Source organism: Schistocerca gregaria, chromosome 9, assembly GCF_023897955.1.
Source record: "Schistocerca gregaria isolate iqSchGreg1 chromosome 9, iqSchGreg1.2, whole genome shotgun sequence".
NCBI lineage: Eukaryota > Metazoa > Arthropoda > Insecta > Orthoptera > Acrididae > Schistocerca > Schistocerca gregaria.
This window is the reverse complement of record NC_064928.1, coordinates 155,811,294-155,832,226: the sequence shown is the minus strand read 5'-3', so window position 1 is coordinate 155,832,226 and position 20,933 is coordinate 155,811,294. Positions and strand designations below refer to the sequence as shown.

General features: G+C 38.0%; 1 protein-coding gene across 1 annotated transcript in view; it reads right to left on the bottom strand.

Annotated features, from left to right (window-relative positions):
- LOC126292278 (E3 ubiquitin-protein ligase UHRF1-like) overlaps nt 1–11,598 on the bottom strand; it is a 66,382-nt gene extending 54,784 nt beyond the window's left edge. The window contains exons 1-2 of the mRNA XM_049986185.1: nt 8,371–11,598; nt 8,156–8,290 (exon numbers count right to left, since the gene is read on the bottom strand). Coding sequence (XP_049842142.1) covers nt 8,156–8,290; nt 8,371–8,520 — 285 coding nt within the window. The 5' untranslated portion in view covers nt 8,521–11,598. The remainder of the gene's footprint in view (nt 1–8,155; nt 8,291–8,370) is intronic.
- Between the last annotated feature and the right edge of the window lie 9,335 nt (nt 11,599–20,933).

Here is a 20,933-nt window from a genome sequence, read left to right as displayed (position 1 = left end):
AAGTTATGGGTAAATTTGGAGAGGATATGGAGGCCAACAGGAACGGGAAACAAATCTTGGATTTCTGTGCCAGTATGGGCTTAGTAATCACAAACACTTTTTTTAAACATAAGAACATTCACCAATATACTTGGGAAGGCAGGGGAACCAGATCTGTCATTGACTATGTAATAACAGTTCAGGAATTCAGGAAGGCTGTGAGGGACACACGTGTATTCAGGGGATTCTTTGATGACACTGACCATTATTTAATCTGCAGTGAAATTGGGATTGTGAGGCTGAAAGTGCAGGTGGTCAGGTCCATATGTTGGAGGATAAGAGTGGAGAAACTTCAGGATAAGGAAATCAGGCAGAAGTACATAACAGCGATATCAGAAAGGTACCAGTTAGTTAAATGTAGTCAATTACAGTCATTGGAAAAGGAATGTACAAGGTACAGGGACACAGTACTAGAAGTGGCTAAAGAATGTCTTGGAACAGTAGTGTGTAAAAGTAGGATGACACAAACAGCTTGGTGGAATGACACAGTCAAGGCAGCCTGTAAAAGGAAAAAGAAGGCGTATCAAAACTGGCTGCATACTAGAACTCAGGTAGACAAAGAAAGTTATGTTGAAGAAAGAAACAAAGCCAAACAGATAATTGCAGCATCAAAGAAGAAATCTTCGGAAGACTTTGGAAACAGGTTGGAGACTATGGGTCAAGCTGGAGGGTAATTAGCAGTCTTCGAAAGGGAGGTAAGAAGGAAATGACAAGTATTTTTGACAGGTCAGGAAAACTGCTGGTGAATCCTGTGGATGCCTTGGGCAGATGGAGGGAATATTTTGAACAGTTGCTCAATGTAGGTGAAAATACGATCAGTAATGTTTCAGATTTCGAGGTAGAATGGGATAGGAATGATGGCGGAAATAGGATCATATTTGAGGAAGTGGAGAAAATGGTCAATAGATTGCAGTGCAATAAAGCAGCTGGGGTGGATGAAATTAAGTCAGAACTCATCTCAAATACAGTGGAATGTCAGGTCTTAAATGGCTACACAGGATAATTGTAATGGCCTGGGAGTCGGGACAGGTTCCATCAGACTGGACAAAAGCAGTAATCACACCAATCTTTAAACATGGAAACAGGAAAGATTGTTAACAACTACAGAGGTATCTCTTTAATCAGCGTTGTGGGTAAAATCTTCTCAGGTATTGTTGAAAGGAAAGTTATGACAAATAATGGAGAAGTGTTATGAGTGGAACAGGGAAATGTATCTATGCTTTACAGATCTAGAAAATGCATATGACCGGGTTCCTAGGAGGAAGTTATTGTCTGTTCTACGAGATTATGGAATAGGAGACAAACTTTTGCAAGCAATTAAAGGTCTTTACATGGACAGTCATGCAGCAGTTAGAGTTGGCGGTAAATTGAGTTCATGGTTCAGAGTAGTTTCAGGCGTAAGACAACCTGTCGCCACTGTTGTTCATATTATTTATGGATCATATGTTGAAAACAATAGACAGGCTGGGTGAGATTAAGATATGTGAGCACAAAATAAGCAGTCTTGCATATGGGGATGACTTAGTTGTGATGGCAGATTAGATTGAAAGTTTGCAAAGTAATATTTCAGAGCTAGATCAGAAATGAAAGGACTATGGTATGAAGATTAGCATCTCCAAAACGAAAGTAATGTCAGTGGGAAAGAAATATAAATGGATTGAGTGCCAAATAGGAGGAACAAAGTTAGAACAGGTGGACGGTTTCCAGTACTTAGGATGCATATTCTCACAGGATGGCAACATAGTGAAAGAACTGGAAGCGAGGTGTAGCAAAGCTAATGCAGTGGGCGCTCAGCTACGATCTACTCTCTTCTGCAAGAAGGAAGTCAGTACCAAGACTAAGTTATCTGTGCACCGTTCAATCTTTCAACCAACTTTGTTGTATGGGAGCAAAAGCTGGGTGGATTCAGGTTACCTTATCAACAAGGTTGAGGTTACGGATATGAAAGTAGCTAGGATGATTGCAGGTACTAGTAGCTGAGAACAATGGCAGGAGGGTGTCCACAATGAGGAAATCAAAGAAAAACTGGGAATGAACTATATAGATGTAGCAGTCAGGGCGAACAGGCTTAGATGTTGGGGTCATGTTACACGCATGGGAGAAGCAAGGTTACCCAAAGGCTCATGGGTTCAGCAGTAGAGGATAGGAGGAGTCGGGGCAGACCAAGGAGAAGGTACCTGGATTCGGTTAAGAATGATTTTGAAGTAATAGGTTTAACATCAGAAGAGGCACCAATGTTAGCAATGAATAGGGGATCGCGGAGGAATTTTATAAGGGGGTTATGATCCAGACTGAACGCTGAAAAGCATAATCAGTCTTAAATGATGATGAGGAAGGAGACATGCTGGTTCTCATCACCATGCCCCCAGTCTGTCTGTATGTCTGTCTGCCCCTCAAAGGTAGGGTATATGATTTCATGTCTCTGAATTATAGCTTAGACAATGACACAATTTTGAAGTTATATTGAGTAGTATCTGCAACAGTATCTACAAAATGTGCTGCTGCAAATATAGTTAGTAGAACAGCAGTAACAAATTAAAAGGACTTGTCTGACACGTTTTATTGCTTGAGCATTGATAAACTATTCTCCTTTCATCATTTTGTGGGGGTAATGCTGAGAAAAAGTTTTTGAAACTGTGTGTAAATTTGGTCAGAAATCTAAAAGCTCTCCTCCTCAAATACTGGATGAATTTTTCGCACAACATGAGTTACACAGCCTCAAAACACGTACACAGTTTTCTAACTTTAATACTTGACTTTCGGTGTCAAACTTTTAATCCAAGATTACATCCCTTAATGAATAGGGAAATACGCAAGTGTCCGATCCCGCCCATATGGTTTGACACATAACATCACAAATATGGCGGAAATGACAATAAACCACGATTCCACTATGGCGCATATAAAGTCGTTACGCACACATTATAAAGATGAAAATACATTGATAAACGCACACACGTTCCACAAAATGCCTAATGACACTAACGGGACAAGTACAGGAAATTGGGGGTTTTTGGGTGGGGACAAACTAAATATGAACAAATTTACACACTCGCCCCCATACAAAACCATGCAAAATGACGAAAAAACTGGCGTCACAAAACTCCCCAAATTCCACTAAACACAATATCATCTGGAATCGGACACTTCCTTTGACTTCTATAGTTGAAGAGCAGCTCCCAATCCCATAAATTGGGATCGAACACGTCCCTTGACCTATATAGCTCAAGAGCAGCTCCCAATCCCATAAATTAGGCTCAAACACTTCCCTTGACCTATGTAGCTCAAAAACATCTCCCAATACCAATACCAACATTCACAGCCACACATTGCAATAAAACACTTCCCTCGACCTCAACACACAACATATACACTAAAAACAAAAATATAAAACTTACCACAAAAAAATTCCAGCGCCACAAACTATGTTGGCCACCATAATAGCTCGCTCGCACACGCACACACAAACCAACAAAAAAAATACTCAACCAAAAGAAAGACCCAACCCACCCACACCTCAACCCCCCCCACCCCCAACCAAACCAATCTCCCCCCTCAACCCAAAATAAAAACCAAATGCAACATAAAAAAATCTCAATCACACACTCCAACTCAACAAAAACTTCAACAAAATAGATCCTCCACAACTGAAACACAAACCAACATACTCCCCCTCCCCCCCTAACAAACACTCTTAACACGAAATAAACCACCCATCCCAGCTAGAGCCACAGCCACCCACCCAAACCAACCACTTTCGGCCTATACATTTTACTAACAGCCCTTAAAAAAACCCGACAAAAACAATAGCCCTCAGGGACACTCTTCTGCCAACAGTACTCATCTAAATGAGACTGAGGGTTGGAAGAGTGCCTCTTCCTTCTCTCAAGAATTGACTAAACAGCCCCCCACATCTCCTGTATTGTATTTGTGCAAGCCCCCATCTAATGATTTTTGAATTCTAAGGTATGGTTAACAACTAAATGATTGAATCCCCTCTCACCCAACCCCCTATATGAAGAAAATGAATCAGAAACTACTGTGGACCCCAGTTCTATGTACTCCTCAATCAACCCCACTAATTCCGCCTTAGACCTCTCTCCCACAACCCTAAAAATGCAACCAGAACACCCCCCCCCCCCTCCCCGGAGAACAACAGCCTCTCACATTCAGACACCAACCACAGACTTACCCCTCCCATACTTCCCAAACTGCAACTAGTCCACCTCCACAACAACTCCATGCCCCCCCCCCCCTCCCAACTTACCCCTGTACTTAATAAACTCAGAACACACTTCACGGCAAAAAGAAAAACCAATCAAGCACACTCCTCTCACTCATACCAGTCTCATGCGTGCAAAAACTGTGTGTGGATCTATAACAAAAATAATAATTCACCAGTACAATCTCGCGCATGCCCAACCTAGACTTCTCGAACCAGGAACCACGCCGTATGGAATGCCAAATATCATCCTTTCCCTGGTCAGACGCCGGAACTTTAACCACACAGCTGCAAAACCTTTAACAGCTCCAAAGCGGTGTTTCCCATCATTTCCCGCAGACGCACGCTATTAATTTTATCCTTCATATCCATTTCTGAACAAAAAAAAAACAACCGATTAATTTACGAATATTACCACACAACCTACAGCGAACAACACTAAATCAACCTTTACACAAAACCACTAAATCGTTAACTCACTGAAACGAATTCCACTACAAACACAGCCAACACTAACAATTCTGTATAATGAGCAAGACCAAACTGAGCCCATTACACCACACAAACGAAAGCCCCGAACATACCACCAGAGGGCACAACAATCCAATCCACAACACAACGACATCTACAAACACGCCACACTCGCTAGCCAAAATCTGCGCCGTCATGATGTCACACACCACAACACCCTTATGTCACGGGCCAAAGCCGATGCATGGCAGCAGACGCTTCTGTCGACCCATGAATAGAATACAACAGCACTTTAAACTCAATCAAAATGTTGTCCCTGGAGCCTATATGACAGGAAAGGGCACCATATACAGTTTTAGCTGCTTAGTAATTTAAGACTCCTTGTTAGCATGAATTAAAATATAAAAAGGATCGCCATGAAACTACTACCAATTTGACCAGTGCTGCTGTTTTAAGTCTATAAGCAATCCTTGCTTCTTGTGCAAACCCAGCTGAATGGCCTGCACATATCAGGAAGGGTGGTAACAACCATATTTAATCCTATGTTTTTGTGAGAATCCTGTCAACCATGATAAGGACACTGCACACACAATCCAGGATAAGCATTTTTCTTTTTGAGGCATGTTTTAAAGATGTTGGTTAAAATACATCTCGAATATGTGTTTCAGATAATGTATTCTCACAAATAATAGTGAGCAAATGACTGAGTTGTTCTGGTAAGTGTACCAGATTGAAATGGTGCACATTTTGTGCATTCATCCTTTCAGTACCCTACTTCACATAAATGAATGAAGAACAAAGACAGATGATAGATATAGGTTAGCATGAGTTCATTATTGTTTGCAATTCCATGTTCATAATTTTGACCTCTCACAATGAAATAGAATGAATTGTTTAGCTCACTCTCACTCTAAAAAAATCAGAAATTCTTATAGAGTAGATGGAACTGTCAAGTAGACATGATTTTCACTGCAATGTGTGTTTGAAGTCAACTTAATTACCTTTCAGATTCCTCACATTACTGGGAAAATGGTCAAAAATTTTTATGGCTCAGTACCTTGCTCACAAAGAAAGTGATTTCTCCTAGATTTACATTCGCAGAAGTTACTGTTTCTGAATTGCAGTTTATTACTGACAACAAATTTCAAACAGAAGTAAAAGTTCTGGGTGGCTGTCAGCACCAAAGTGTTAAAAGAACCAGCTGCAATACGTTATAGATAAGACATCGCATATCATCCTCATTTGACATCTACCGGTATTCAACAAACACTTTATTCATCAATGGAGGACTATCCCAGTACATGATGTCATTTTTAGTGAATGAATATAGAAAGCGTGTCAACTTCGACATCTCCAAAAATCTGCTATTATTCACACTTTAAAAGTTTGGAGCTTACACATTTTAGATCTATAATACATGACTTACACTTCTGGTTCTAATCAATAGAAACATCTCATAATTTACAATATTCTGTTTCTTTTACTGATCTTACTTCTCAATTTTTTTTTTAATGTGCTAAAGTCAATGCAGGTACCATTGCTCATAGTTTTCTATAGCCAATGGAATGACAGTTTCATGTAAGCAATGGGAGATGCAAAAAAGAGGCAATGCATCTCTAGTGCCGAACTTGAAACCATTCTCTCTGCTTTCCCTTTCAATGTTATTTTAATTCATACTCCGAACGAAGGTTGTGGTAACACTGATTGGCAGTATAGCCTAAGGTATACGTTTGAAGGAAGATGGTGATTTGATGAAGCCAACAAATACAACAAAGCCTGCTGCTTTCATTGGCTATATAAAACCTGCAGCTGACACACCATCACATACCTCAAGGCATGTATTCTACTTTATCAGATCTAATGAAAGTATATTTAAAGACACTCAGTTAACAATTGTTCAAACATTTTTATTTACATTTTCAAGACTTGAGTATCTACATTAGGCTTGAGAAACAGCACGGTGGTGTGGAAATTAATCAGCAAACACTCTAACAGAGTAAAATCATAAAAAGTAAATACAAATGGGGAAAAAATGGAAGATATATAAAAATGGAATGAATTTTGTAAACCAGAAATACTAATTGCTAACAAATTACAGCCAGGCTAATGCTTCCAGCAGATGAAGACTCTTGACAGTTTTCACATTACTGATCACAACAGGAGGCACCAAGTCTCGGGGTAAGTCTGTTGACAAACCACACTCAGCAATACAACAGTGTATTCAACTAAAATGTGACTTACTGGCAGTAATACATTACCCACACTGAACACTTGCTAGTTATTACTATAACAAAAATCTCTGCACCCGAGAGCAGTGTACAGTGTGAAATCTGAGGAGAATAATTGTGGCTCGAGAGTGATTGAATGCAAGCGTTTAACACACAACAGATCTGGAAAAAAAACTTCTTAATGGACTGGTTAAATGCTGCAGACTAGGCCTCCGAAAATATTCCTGTTATCAACAGCTTTTTGGAACACTTTTAAAAATTTATTCTTAACATACACACATCAAACAATACTACTGAGAAGGCATACATCATATCTCAATAGAATTCAGATCAAGATATAAGACGGATGTGGACTAATTCATTCCCACACCAAATAAGGAGAGCCTTCTGGACTGATCAGTAATCACCTTCAAAATGGTAATTCCAATACTGCTGTCAGACACATTTAAAACTTCGAAAAAAATTATACCTAGCTTTCCAAACTGTTAGTTCCTTCCCCCAGAGAGGAAAGAGATAAATTCAGTAAGGGTAAAGGCAAAAACAATTTAAATTCTATGAGCGTGACAAGCTATCAGCAGAGTCCTCCATTCTTAGGATGTGGTAGGGTTAGACTACTTTGTGTTTCACATGGAGCCCAGAAATTAACAGTATTTTTCTCTATAAACTAGTAACTCACTAGTAAAAGAAAAATACTGAGCAAAGTCTTTCAAAAATTATACCTACATGATTTATAATTTCCCAATATTATGTTTCTGATACCCAAACAAACAAAATAATTGTTTGGCAAAAGTTCATAAACAAAACAAAAATAAGATTCCTCATTCCAGCATTTTATCCTATAAACACAGTATACACAAAACAATAATGCTTGAGATAGTAATCGAACTAATCACTCTACCATAAATATCGTGCAGTCTATCAGACATTATAAAAGTGTTGCCATTACCAAGAAGTTTTGAGCTGAATCTATTTTCGTATGGCGCAAACAATTAGAGTGTTTGGTATTTCATTTCCATGTAACGACCAGTTGGGAGCCAATCGTTCTGACCAACCCATATCAAACTAACGACTTCTTCTTCGTACGAGACATCTACAGCTGCACTCTTAACAAAAGGCCTATGTATTACCACAGTCTAGTACAGGAACTGAACACAAAGTTCCATTATGATGAATATACTTATACATGCATACTTACACGTTTCTCTGTACTGAGCGGTGGCTCCTGAATTTCTTTATCCTCTTCCTTCTGAGTCACATTTTGTTTTACAATTAATTGCAGCACTTCATTCATTTGAACGCCATAATCGAACAGTTTGTATTCGTCCTCCAACTAAATTGAATTAAAACAACTAAAGTTAGGTAAAACCACCACGAAATGGATAAATAATAAAAGCAAACAAAATAACTTACTTGCTTCCCGCGATAGATAAGACGCTGTTTAGCTGGCTCCACGTCAAAGAGTTTGCCGACTTTTTCTTTCAACTCTTTGACAGGCATCAACAATGTGATGGTTATTATTTCCACTCTTTGACAATCAGGGCCTCTAACTTTCACGAACATTTTTACTGTTCTCCTACTACACGTGCACGGTACCAACACGTCAAAACGCCTTCAACAAACAACGCTTGAATGCTAAAAAGCGCGGCAACACAGAGTATACAGTCCTGCCAACTTTAACCGGAGACTCCTATGGATCCATGCAATGATCTCCATAAAGATATTCAAAGCAGTGAGGCTGCCTCTCTCTTTGGAAAGTGCGTCTCGCGAGCCCGGGTGAATTGTTTCACGACGTCGTCAGAAGCGCCGAAAGCGTGCCAACGCCGTCTGGAGACCGAACCTGTATGCAGCTCTATTGACATAAGTAACAGTCACGTGATGGCCGTGACCGGCGAAAAATTCATCCCGTGAACCTGATGTGTTGACCGAAGCGTGTATACAGACATGCCCACAGCTGTTATTGTGGAACGTCAAGTCGATATAGATTGCTTGGATGAAGCTTTCGATATGAGAATTAAATGTAGAAACAAGGTTCGAATGCGAATAATCTCGAGTATGGTGACATACTAACCCGCAGTGTAGTCAGAGTTACCGATTAGTGTGCACGTGATGGATTGAAACCAATTGATTACGAATTATTAGTTGGATGGCAGAGTGATTTACAGCATAATACATATTACTACGCCTTCAGCACAAAATGTCTATATATTTTTTAACATGTTAAGTGGAGCTTATTAATGTAACTACCACTCAGAAGTTGCAATACTTACTACCAATTTGTCTTTGCATCCATACCAGCGATAGCAAATGCGAAAAGACCGATCAGAAATGGGTAAAAGTTACGTAGCGGAACGCCACTTCCATTTTTCCGGTTTGTGTACGATATATGCACGTAATATGCATCAAAACACACTTCGGATGCTTGTTCGTTGTGTAAGATATCTTTTCGGTAATGCTCAAGTAGTTTTAATTTTTATTATGAAAACTGCGTTAGATATGGAAAAGTGCATTTACATATGGCGCAAACAAAATACGAGGCAATACCTCACGAATGTCTGTTACCACAATCTTTATTTCGCCTTTGAAAGTAACAACCCTTCAACCCAATGTAGACCTCAGCCTACGCTACAGATAAGATTGTTAATGCAACCAATCTGTGTTACCGGTATGCTTAAAGTTTTAACATTGTTCTGTAAACAAACAGCTATGTGCCAGTCACAACTTCCTATATATAGCTTCTCAAAATACAGTTCATTTTTAAGTGGCATTTTGATAAACAGAGCTGAAAGAGGAATTATTAATAGATCTAAGCAATATGCAGATCGCCAAATTGTAGAATGTTAAAGATCCAAGTCACTGATTACCAGAGTATCAGATACAGTTAAATGTGTATGTAACAAAACATTTCAACTAAGTCATGAAGTTTTAGGTTAGTTTCAACCAATATTTTTTTAATTTTCTTACATGTTTTAATATATACATACACACACTACACAAGCAACCAAAGGGTGCATGGTGGAGGGTACCTTGTACAACTACATCCATACTCTGCAAGCCACCTGACGGTGTGTGGCGGAGGGTACCTTGAGTACCTCTATTGGTTCTCCCTTCTATTCCAGTCTCGTATTGTTTGTGGAAAGAAGGATTGTCAGTATGCCTCTGTGTGGGCTCTAATCCCTCTGATTTTATCCTCATGGTCTCTTCGCGAGATATACGTCGGAGGGAGCAATATACTGCTTGACTCCTCGTTGAAGGTGTGTTCTCGAAACTTCAACAAAAGCCCGTACTGAGCTACTGAGTGTCTCTCCTGCAGTGTCTTCCACTGGAGTTTATCCATCATCTTTGTAACACTTTCGCGATTACTAAATGATCCTGTAATGAAGTGCGCTGCTCTCTGTTGGATATTCTCTACCTCTTCTATCAACCCTATCTCGTACGGATCCCACACTACTGAGCAGTATTCAAGCAGTGGGCGAACAAGTGTGCTGTAACCTACTTCCTTTGTTTTCGTATTGCATTTCCTTAGGATTCTTCCAATGAATCTGTCTGGCATCTGCTTTACCGACGATCAACTTTATATGATCATTCCATTTTAAATCACTCCTAATGCGTACTTCCACATAATTTATGGAATTGACTGCTTCTAGTTGCTGACCTGCTATATTGTAGCTAGATGATAAGGGATCTTTCTTTCTATGTATTCGCAGCACATTACACTTGTTTACATTGAGATTCAATTGCCATTCCCTGCACCATGCATCAATTCGCTGCAGATCCTCCTGCATTTCAGTACAATTTTCCATTGTTACAACCTCTCGATATACCACAGCATCATCCGCAAGAAGCCTCAGTGAACTTCCGATGTTATCCACAAGGTCATTTATGTATATTGTGAATAGCAACAGTCCTACCACACTCCTTGCGGCACTCCTGAAATCACTATTACTTCAGAAGACTTCTCTTCATTGAGAATGACATGCTGCATTCTGTTATCTAGGAATTCTTCAATCCAAACACAATTGGTCTGATAGTCCATATGCTCTTACTTTGTTCTACTCGCAAATAGAGTGAAAGGAAAAAAGGCTGCTATATGCCTCCGTTGTTGTTGTTGTTGGTGTTGTTGTTGTTGTTGTTGTTGTTGATGATCATCTTCAGTCCTAAGACAGGTTTGATGCAGCTCTCCAAGCTACCCTATCCTGTGCAAGCTTCATCATCTCCTAGTACTTACTGCAACCTACATCCTTCTGAATCTGCTTAGTGTATTCATCTCTTGGTCTCCCTCTTTGATTTTTTCCCTCCACACTGCCCTCCAATGTTAAATTTGTGATCCCTTGATGCCTCAGAATATGTCCTCTCAACCGGTCCCTTCTTCTCGTCAAGCTGTGCCACAAACTCCTCTTCTCCCCAATTCTATTCAATGGCTCCTCATTCGTTATGTGATCTACCAATCTAATCTTCAGCTTTTTTCTTTAACACTACATTTCGAAAGCTTCTATTCTCTTCTTGTCCAAACTATTTATCGTCCATGTTTCACTTTCATACATGGCTACACTCCATACAAATAATTTCAGTAACAACTTCCTGACACTTAAATCTACATTCGATGTTAACAAATTTCTCTTCTTCAGAAACGCTTTCCTTGCCATTGCCAGTCTACATTTTATATCTTCTCTACTTTGACCATCATCAGTTATTTTGCTACCCAAATAGCAAAACTCATTTACTGCTTTAAGTTTCTCATTTCCTAATCTAATTCCCTCAGCATCACCCGACTTAATTTGACTACATTCCATTATCCTTGTTTTACTTTTGTTGATTTTCATCTTATATCCTCCTTTCAAGACATTGTCCATTCTGTTCAACTGCTCTCCCAAGTCCTTTGCTGTGTCTGACAGAATTACAATGTCAAGTTTTTATTTCTTTTCTGTGGATTTTAATACCTACTCCGAATTTTTCTTTTGTTTCCTTTACAGCTTGCTCAATATACAGATTGAATAACATCGGGGAGAGGCTACAACTCTGTCTCACTCTCTTCCCAACCAGTGCTTCTCTTTCATGTCCCTCGACTCTTACAATTTCCATCTGCTTTCTGCACAAATTGTAACTAGCCTTTCGCTCCCTGTATTTTAGCCCTGCCAACTTCAGAATTTGAAAAAGAGTAGTATTCCAGTCAACATTGTCAAAAGATTTCTCAAAGTCTACAAATGCTAGAAACACAGGTTTGCCTTTTTTTAATCTAGTTTCTAAGATAACCTGTAGGGTCAGTATTGCCTGACGTGTTCCAACATTTCTACGGAATCCAAACTGATCTTCCCCGAGGTCGGCTTGTACCAGTTTTTCCATTCGTCTCTAAAGAATTCGCGTCAGTATTTTGCAGCTGTGACTTTCGTAGAAATATTGGAACACAAGAGGCAATACTAACCTTACAACTTATCTTAGAAGAAAGATTAAGGAAAGTCATTTTTAGACTTAGAGAAAGCTTATGACAATGTTGAATGGAATACTCTCTTTCAATTTCTGAAGGTGGCAGGGGTAAAATACAGGGAGCGAAAGGCTATTTACAATTTGTACATAAACCAGATGGCAGTTATAAGATTTGAGGGACACGAATGGGAAGGGAGTGAGACAGGGTTGTGGCCTCTCCCCAATATTATTCAATCTGTATATTAGCAAGCAATAAAGGAAACAAAAGAAAAATTTGGAGTAGGTGTTTAAATTCATGGAGAAGAAATAAAAACTTTGAGGTTCGCCGATGACATTGTAATTCTGTATGAGACAGGAAAGGAGTTGGAAGAGCAGTTGAACGGAATGGACAGTGTCTCAAAAGGAGGATATAAGATGAACATCAACAAGAACAAAATGAGGATGATGGAATGTAGTCGAATTAAGTTGGGTGATGCTGCGGGAATTATATTAGAAAATGACACACTTAAAGAAGTAAAGGAGTTTTGCTATTTGGTGAGCAAAATAACTGATGATGGTCGAAGTAGAGAGGATATAAAATGTAGACTGGCAATGGCAAGGAAAGCGTTTCTGATGAAGAGAAATTTGTTAACATCAAGTGTAGATATGTGTCAGGAAGTCATTTCTGAAGGTATTTGTATGGAGTGTAGGCATGTATGGAAGTGAAACATGGACGATAAATAGTTTGGACAAGAAGAGAATAGAAGCATTCGAAATGTGGTGCTAAAGAAGAAAGCTGAAGATTAGATGGGTAGACCACATAACTAATGAGGAAGTATTGAATAGGATTGGGGGGAAGAGGAGTTTGTGGCACAACTTGACAAGAGGATGTGACGGGTTGGTAGGACATGTTCTGAGACATCAAGGGATCACAAATTTAGCATTGGAGGGCAGACCATACCAATGCACCCAGCACAGAATGACTGTCAATATCAGTCATTGAAAGATGACGTCTACAGTTACCTATTAGTGTTGGCATTCACAGCCACCAGTAGCAGGAGCAGTAAAATGGTATCTGTCTGACGTATGGTTCCTGAATAAAATTAAGGCATCATTCCCTTCTGCTCTTGTTTCATATGCCTCACTGCCCCAAAACCCCTTCCTCCCACAGCTTTGATTTATTTTCTGGTTATGACTTCCTTTGACCATGTGTGGTCACTTTCCATTTAATTATGATCAATCAACTCCATATTTTTTCTTGCTCCCCTCCCCTCACTTGTGCATCCCACAAGTAATCATTGTAGAAATAAACAGGTGTGGTTTTTTTACCCAGGATGAGTGATTTGTGTTTAACTGATAGAATAGATTATTTCTTATTAGACATGAAAAACAGCACTGCAATTTTAACGCTATTCATGGTGTTTTCAAGTGCATGTCATTTTCCTCTGTTTAATGTTGGAGTACATGATCTCACCTACAGCCTGGTGGACACTATTGCTGCTCTTTATTGCTTTTTTGGTGTTTGTAAATTTTCGGATAATTTATTTTATTGTGACTTCGTTAGTGCAGTGGCATTATAAGTAAATAAAGATAATTTTGTCTGTGTGCCCTATGCTCCTCCACAATCCTCCTGCCCATTCCAGTGCATATTCACCCCTGCTTCTTCCTATCCCGATTTACTCATTTATCGTAAATAACATTATACAGAATACATGTCAAGCTGATGTATTTATGGCTGCAATAATTTAATAATATGTTTGTGTGCTTCAAAGAAATTTCACTTTCACCTTATTATGTTTTTTACAATACCTAATAGTCTTACAGTAGGTCTATCTTCCATATTTCAAGTTTGCCAATGCTATAGATCACTGGCTGTCATTTATGTAAGGTGAGATTATTTTGTGCTCCTCCCACTCTCCCCTTCTTGTCCTCCTTTCCTTCTCTTCCCACCCTATCATACCTTCCTCATACCACATGTATTAATGATGAACTTTTGTCTGCATGTGATCTTCCGCAGTTTTATGATTCTTAGTTTTCATAAGTGAAAAAACCCTTTACCATGGTTTACAGTTATGTTATGGTTTTATAGTTTATTTGGTTGACAACTGTTCATCAAAGTTCGACACAAGATGCTAGCACCCCTACAATCATGCTACCTAGTGGTATGTTATGATAGCTAATTGTGTAATTGGATAGCACTGTTGATTGAGCACCAGTGCTACAATAGATACTTGACATGATATTCTGAAGTTAAGTTTTTCTGTGGTATGTAACCTTGTTTGTTGATGAACCCATATGTTTGTTCTTAATGTGTCATACATAATTAGTACTTGTATGGCAGCTGTGATGTTTTTTTGACAGATATTCTCAAGATGGGCATTGCCTGAAAATCATTAATAAGAAAGTTTCAATAACAATTGCACTCTTGTTATTAGCGACTTAAAGTAGTAATAGGAACATGTTTAATTGTTCATATAATTGTTGTGGACCTCTTGCATGACCTCAGTTTGAAAATTTAACCAAACAGGGCCTAGAAAGTGAAATAATCTGTTGGTGTAACTTAATATCATCCATCTCTCAGGAGCTGCTGTGTTCCAGTTACAACATTTAGCAGTCATTTACCTGTTACTGCTTGTTTAGTATTTAGTCAAGTATCTACACCAATTCTGGTGATTCAATCATTAAAATTTTACGTTCCACCACATTTCCTTGTGCATGTATTAAAAAAAAAAAAAAAAAAAAAAAGAAATAGGCTAATTTAAAATACTCCCAACTCAGAAATAACGGAACCTCATTGTTGGAAAGCCAATCTTTATTTGATCTGTTTCATGGCCCTGCCACTGTTTCAGTTTTTACTTTTTTTAATTGAATAATTTTACAATTTTTTGCTGTCTTAAAGTGTATTTAAAAATATGTAGCAGATGATTTATACAAGCCATTGAAATACTAAGAAGAGTTTAGTCACAGCACTCCCAGAAATTTTATGGAATGAGTTAATACTGTGGTTAAGATCACTTTACAAAGAACTCTCAAAACAAACATTTAAACTCTCTCTTTACAATTTATTACTGCATTTGGCGAGAAGCAAGGACCTTTACAAGATTCCGGCATGAGGAACATTTTTATTGAAAATGTATGTACAATATTATGTCAGTGTTAAATATATTAGTGACTTAACCAGGAAGTTCAGTGGTTCTAGAATACATGACATTTGGAAATATAGTCTAATTATTAGACAAAATGTATTTACTGTACATGATTTTCAGGTGCATCTTTAGTTCAATTATACTTACTCTTTACTTTCACTTGGTGCATCTGTATATCGCACACCATCTTCTAGTGAATATGAATTTATGGTAAATTTTTTAAAAAAACTGTTAGTCTTAGTAACTAAGCCTAAATATAAATACCAAAGAATCTTAATTTTTGGTGATATTAATATGGATATCAGGGTACAGAGTCATATCATATTGGAATTCTTGGATAGCCTAAGAGCTTTTGATTGCTGTTGTCTAAATGATAAGCCTACAAGATATAATGCATGCTTAGGCAATATAATAAGTAATATCCATGAAAATAATGTTGAAATTGGAGTAATCAAGTTAGGCCTAGCTGATCATGATGGCCTATGGATTACAGTTCCAGTCAGCATTCCAGATGAACAACACAAAACTGTTAGACCTATGAATGAATGCAACATAAGAGATTTTAGAACTAGATTAAGGTCAGTTAACTGGAATGAAATCTTATACAAAGATATGTGTGTGAATAACACAAGCAAATTATTTATAGAGGACATTGCAAGAATATTTGATGAGTGTTGTCCCAGATTAGTAGAAATACAGAATAATAACCAAGCTCATAAACCACAGAGACTAAATAATTGGTTTACACCATACCTCAACATCAGGATTATGCTTCTTATGTTTAAGGATACATCTCATAACAGCAACGAGTACAAAGAGATGTACAGTAGAATAAGAAAAATTTATAGATCTGAAATAAGTTTGGCAAAATGTAGGGTGAATGTAACTATATTCTTAAATCCAGAAACAGCTGTAAAGCTGCCTGGGAAGTAATTAAAAGTGAAATAAATATACCAACAACTCAACTAGCTATACCCATAGCCCCAGATATCTTAAACTCACACTTTGTTAACTTCAGTTTACAACAAGATTTGTCTCCCCTCAACACCATGCTTGATGCTAAAACTCTTTTAGGTTCAAATAAGTATGTAGTCCATAAATTCTGCTGGGCAACAGTAACTGAAAATGATGTTAGCAAAGCAATAGGCAAACTAAGTAGTTCCAAAGCAGAGGACTTCTATGGTCTGTCAAACTTTGCCATAAAGAAGATATCAAGTGATATTCTGCCCCCTCTAACCACTCTCATTAACCGTATATTACAGCAAGGGATTTTCCCCGACTTTTTGAAAATAGCAGTAACTATACCCATATTTAAGAAAGGAGATAAATCAAATCCAAGTAACTATCACCCTATCTCATTAATCCCAATAATATCTAAAATAATCGAAGACTGTGTTCACCAACAAATGAATCACTATTTTGAGAGGAATAATTTGTTAAGTAACTCTCAGTATGAATTCAGGTCTAAACTATCGACAGTTAAAGAAGTTGAAAATATTGTTAGTGATATATATGATGGCTTTGGAAATAAATTAATCTCCTGTGCTACTCTCCTAGACCTGAGTAAAGCATTTGGCACTGTATCCCATAGTACTTTGATCATGAAATTAAGCCACTATGGCATGGAAGAGGACACCATGAAATTATTAGAATCCTACTTAAGCAACAGAGTACAATTTGTTAGTGTAAATGGGCAGCTGTCAAACCCACAAACAATAAAAAGAGGTGTGCCACAGGGCTCCATACTTGGGCCCTTCCTGTTTGTAGTGTATGTTAACGATATGCCACAGTATTTACCCTGTAAAACAGTCCTCTATGCAGACGATACAACTTTTATCAATTCAGGGCAGACTCTTGAATCTGTATGAGAAAAAAATAATATAATATTTGAAAAATCGGTTCATTGGTTTAGTGCAAACTCCCTATTCATAAATGAAACAAAAACTGAGGAAATATTCTTTAATTTGAAAGAATCAAACAAAGAAAATAAGTCTGGTAAATCGCTAGGAATGATGATTTACCAGAAACTTAGCTGGGATAAACATATCACATACGTCTGTTCTAAACTTGCACGTGCTATGTTCCTACTTTATAGGATTAGGAGTAATGCCAGCCAAAAGTTACTGCTGCATTCTTATTTTGCTTATATCCACCCCCATCTTTCATATGGTATTCTGCTCTGGGGAAATTCTCCAAATTCAATATCAATTTTCAGATGGAAAAAAAAGAAACACTCTTCGATGTATAGTGGGTTTATCTCCTAGGGATACATGTAGGGAACATTTCAAAAAACTTAACATCATGATAGTTCCTTGTTTGTACATCTATTATTGCTTACTACATGTAAAAGAAAAAATAGCTCAATATCCCCCTAAGGTCATCTGTCCACACCCACAATACAAGACGAAACCACACAATTGATCTGCCATACTCTAGACTGTCTAAGATACATATTAGTTATAAATATGTAGGCCTCGAACTGTTTAATATGCTCCCTAAAATTGTACAAACAGTATCTAAAAGTAAATTTAAGACAACATTGGGTCAATGGCTCAAAGGTAAAGCATTTTACTCAGCTGATGGATTTAAAGATTGTAATATGGCAGATTTGCTGTTTTAACATACAGAAAGGTACCTGTGCCTGTAGTAGGACCTAAATTTGTATCAATAGCTTAGGATAATGACAGTGTTATCAACATGTATATGATAATGACAAAGTGTCTTCAACATGAATACTCCCTGCTTAATATAAATCTGTATAATGTTTTCCTTTTTATTGTAAAATTAATAATATATAAAATTCCAAATGTGTGCTATTGTACTACACTAAATATCATATGGTTTATATATACATTGTTATGAGAATATAACTATCTTTATACTGTAATTGAACTTACTGACGAAGCCCATTGTATAAGAAAATACTGAACGGCTAATAAAGATTCTTATTCTTATTCTTGGTTCTTTTATTTCACTGCCCCAATCAACTTCCTTGTATTTTATTGTTTCGACAAATGCCTGCCAAGTCATCAGGCCTAACATATTTAACCAGTAATTAGTATGGTGGGGTCCTGTGGACTGCAGGGAATTTTGTTTTCTGTTTAGTTTGAATGTTTGTAACACTGTGGCACTTCAATCTCAGTACCTTTCAGTCCATCTGCTGTGAACTGTCAAACATTGATCATGTTTGCAGCAGGGAAATTTGTGACTACACCAATTTTTGTTTAAGTTAGGATGCAACTGACACCATCCTACTACATAAGAAATTTGTCTCATAGACTGAAGTGGTGTTACATTCCCATAAAGAAATGAAAGTAAGTGAACATTCATCTTCATGTATGTGGGTACAAAAGTAAACATTGAACTGTTACATGAACTTGGGAGGACCAGGAAGCTTGCTGTTAGTAACGCTTTTATGTACATGACCCATTGTATGTGTGTGTCCACATAGCACGAAACTGGTTGCCGATTGTGACACACACAACACCAACATTATACATTTGAAATTGGCAAAAGACCAAAACTGGCCAGTAACAAAATAAAGGCAGCTTGAATAATGAAACAGATAAAGCTACAGTGGTTTTTCAATATGGTTTCATCATTTAGAAATGTGGCAGTGGATAACTGGTTCTCTTCAATAATAATAATAATAATAATAATAATAATAATAATAAGGCAAGACAAAACTACGTTCAACATCATATAATACAAGGATCATTTTGCTGAATTCATCAGTTCATAACAAATGGCTACACATGTGTAAATTTTTTACAGCAAAATGTGATACAATAAGGCACAGGTCTCCAAGTAATTTACTTGTAGGTCAGGCATGAGTTGAAGGAAGAGAGCATTTCACCTTAGCAGCTATGATCTGTATTCTGTATCGACAATAGGAAAAGACAGATTACTAGTCTCTGCAGGTATGACATGGTAGAGTTACAGACAGACTGGGCATAATGAAAAGACACTTTAAATCAAACCCTTCCTTTTGTTTTTCTTCTTCTTCTTCTTCTTCTTCTTCTTCTTTCTTGGCTCTACAGCTCATGGTGAGCCTTGGCCTCTTCTACAATTTCCTTCGATTTATCTCTGTCCTTTGCCAATACTCTCCAATTTCTATAGCCCATCTTCCTAAGATCTCTGATTACTCCATCTTCCCATCTGGCTCTTGGTTAACAACATCCTCTCTAACCTCCGGACTTTCCTTGTAATATTCTTTTTGGTACTTCTGAATCATTCCTGCGAGCCACATGTCCCGCCCACCTCAGTCTGGATGATTTCACTATCCTTCTGGTGGGTTGGTCTTTGTATATGATATACAACTCATGGTTGTATCTCCTCCTCCTTCTTCCTCTTTCACAAATTGGGCCGATAATTCGTCTAAGTACCTTTCTTACAAATGCATCCAGTGTTTCAATATCTTTAGTTGTTAATGTCCAGGCTTCAGAGGCATATATAAGCACTGGTCTTAAAGTGATTTGGTTGTTTGGGGAAGGAGACCAGACAGCATGGTCATCGGTGTACGGAAGGATGGGGAAGGATGTTGGCCGTGCCCTTTCAGAGGAACCATCCCGGCATTTGCCTGCAGTGATTTAGGGAATAAAAGTGATTTATAGATAGTTAATTTACTGGTGTGAGTCAGGAGTTTTGAGGATAGGGGTCTTGTTACGGCAAAATAGGTTCTATGAGCTAGTATTAATAACTGCTTAATTTCATAGGAGGTATCATTTGGATGAGTAACTGTCGAGCCTTTTGTTGTTGTTGTTGTTGTTGTTGTTGTTGTGGTCATCAGTCCTGAGACTTGATGCAGCTCTCCATGCTACTCTATCCTGTGCAAGCTTCTTCATCTCACAGTACCTACTGCAACCTACATCCTTCTGAACCTTCTTAATGTATTCATCTCTTGGTCTCCCTCTACGATTTTTATCCTGCACGCTGCTCTCCAATGCTAAATTTGTGATCCCTTTATGCCTCCAAACATGTCCTACCAACCGGTCCCTTCTTCTTGTCAAGTTGTGCCACAAACTCCTCTTCTCCCCAATCCTATTCAATACTTCCTCATTAGTTATGTGATCTACCAATCTAATCTTCAGCTTTTTTCTTTAACACGACATTTCGAAAGCTTCTATTCTCTTCTTGTCCAAACTATTTATCGTCCATGTTTCACTTTCATACATGGCTACACTCCATACAAATAATTTCAGTAACGACTTCCTGACACTTAAATCTATACTCAATGCTAACAAATTTCTCTTCTTCATAAACGCTTTCCTTGCCATTGCCAGTCTACATTTTATATCCTCTCTACTTCGACCATCATCAGTTATTTTGCTCCCCAAATAGCAAAAATCCTTTACTACTTCAAGTGTCTCATTTCCTAATCTAATTACCTCAACATCACCCGACTTAATTCGACTACATTCCATTATC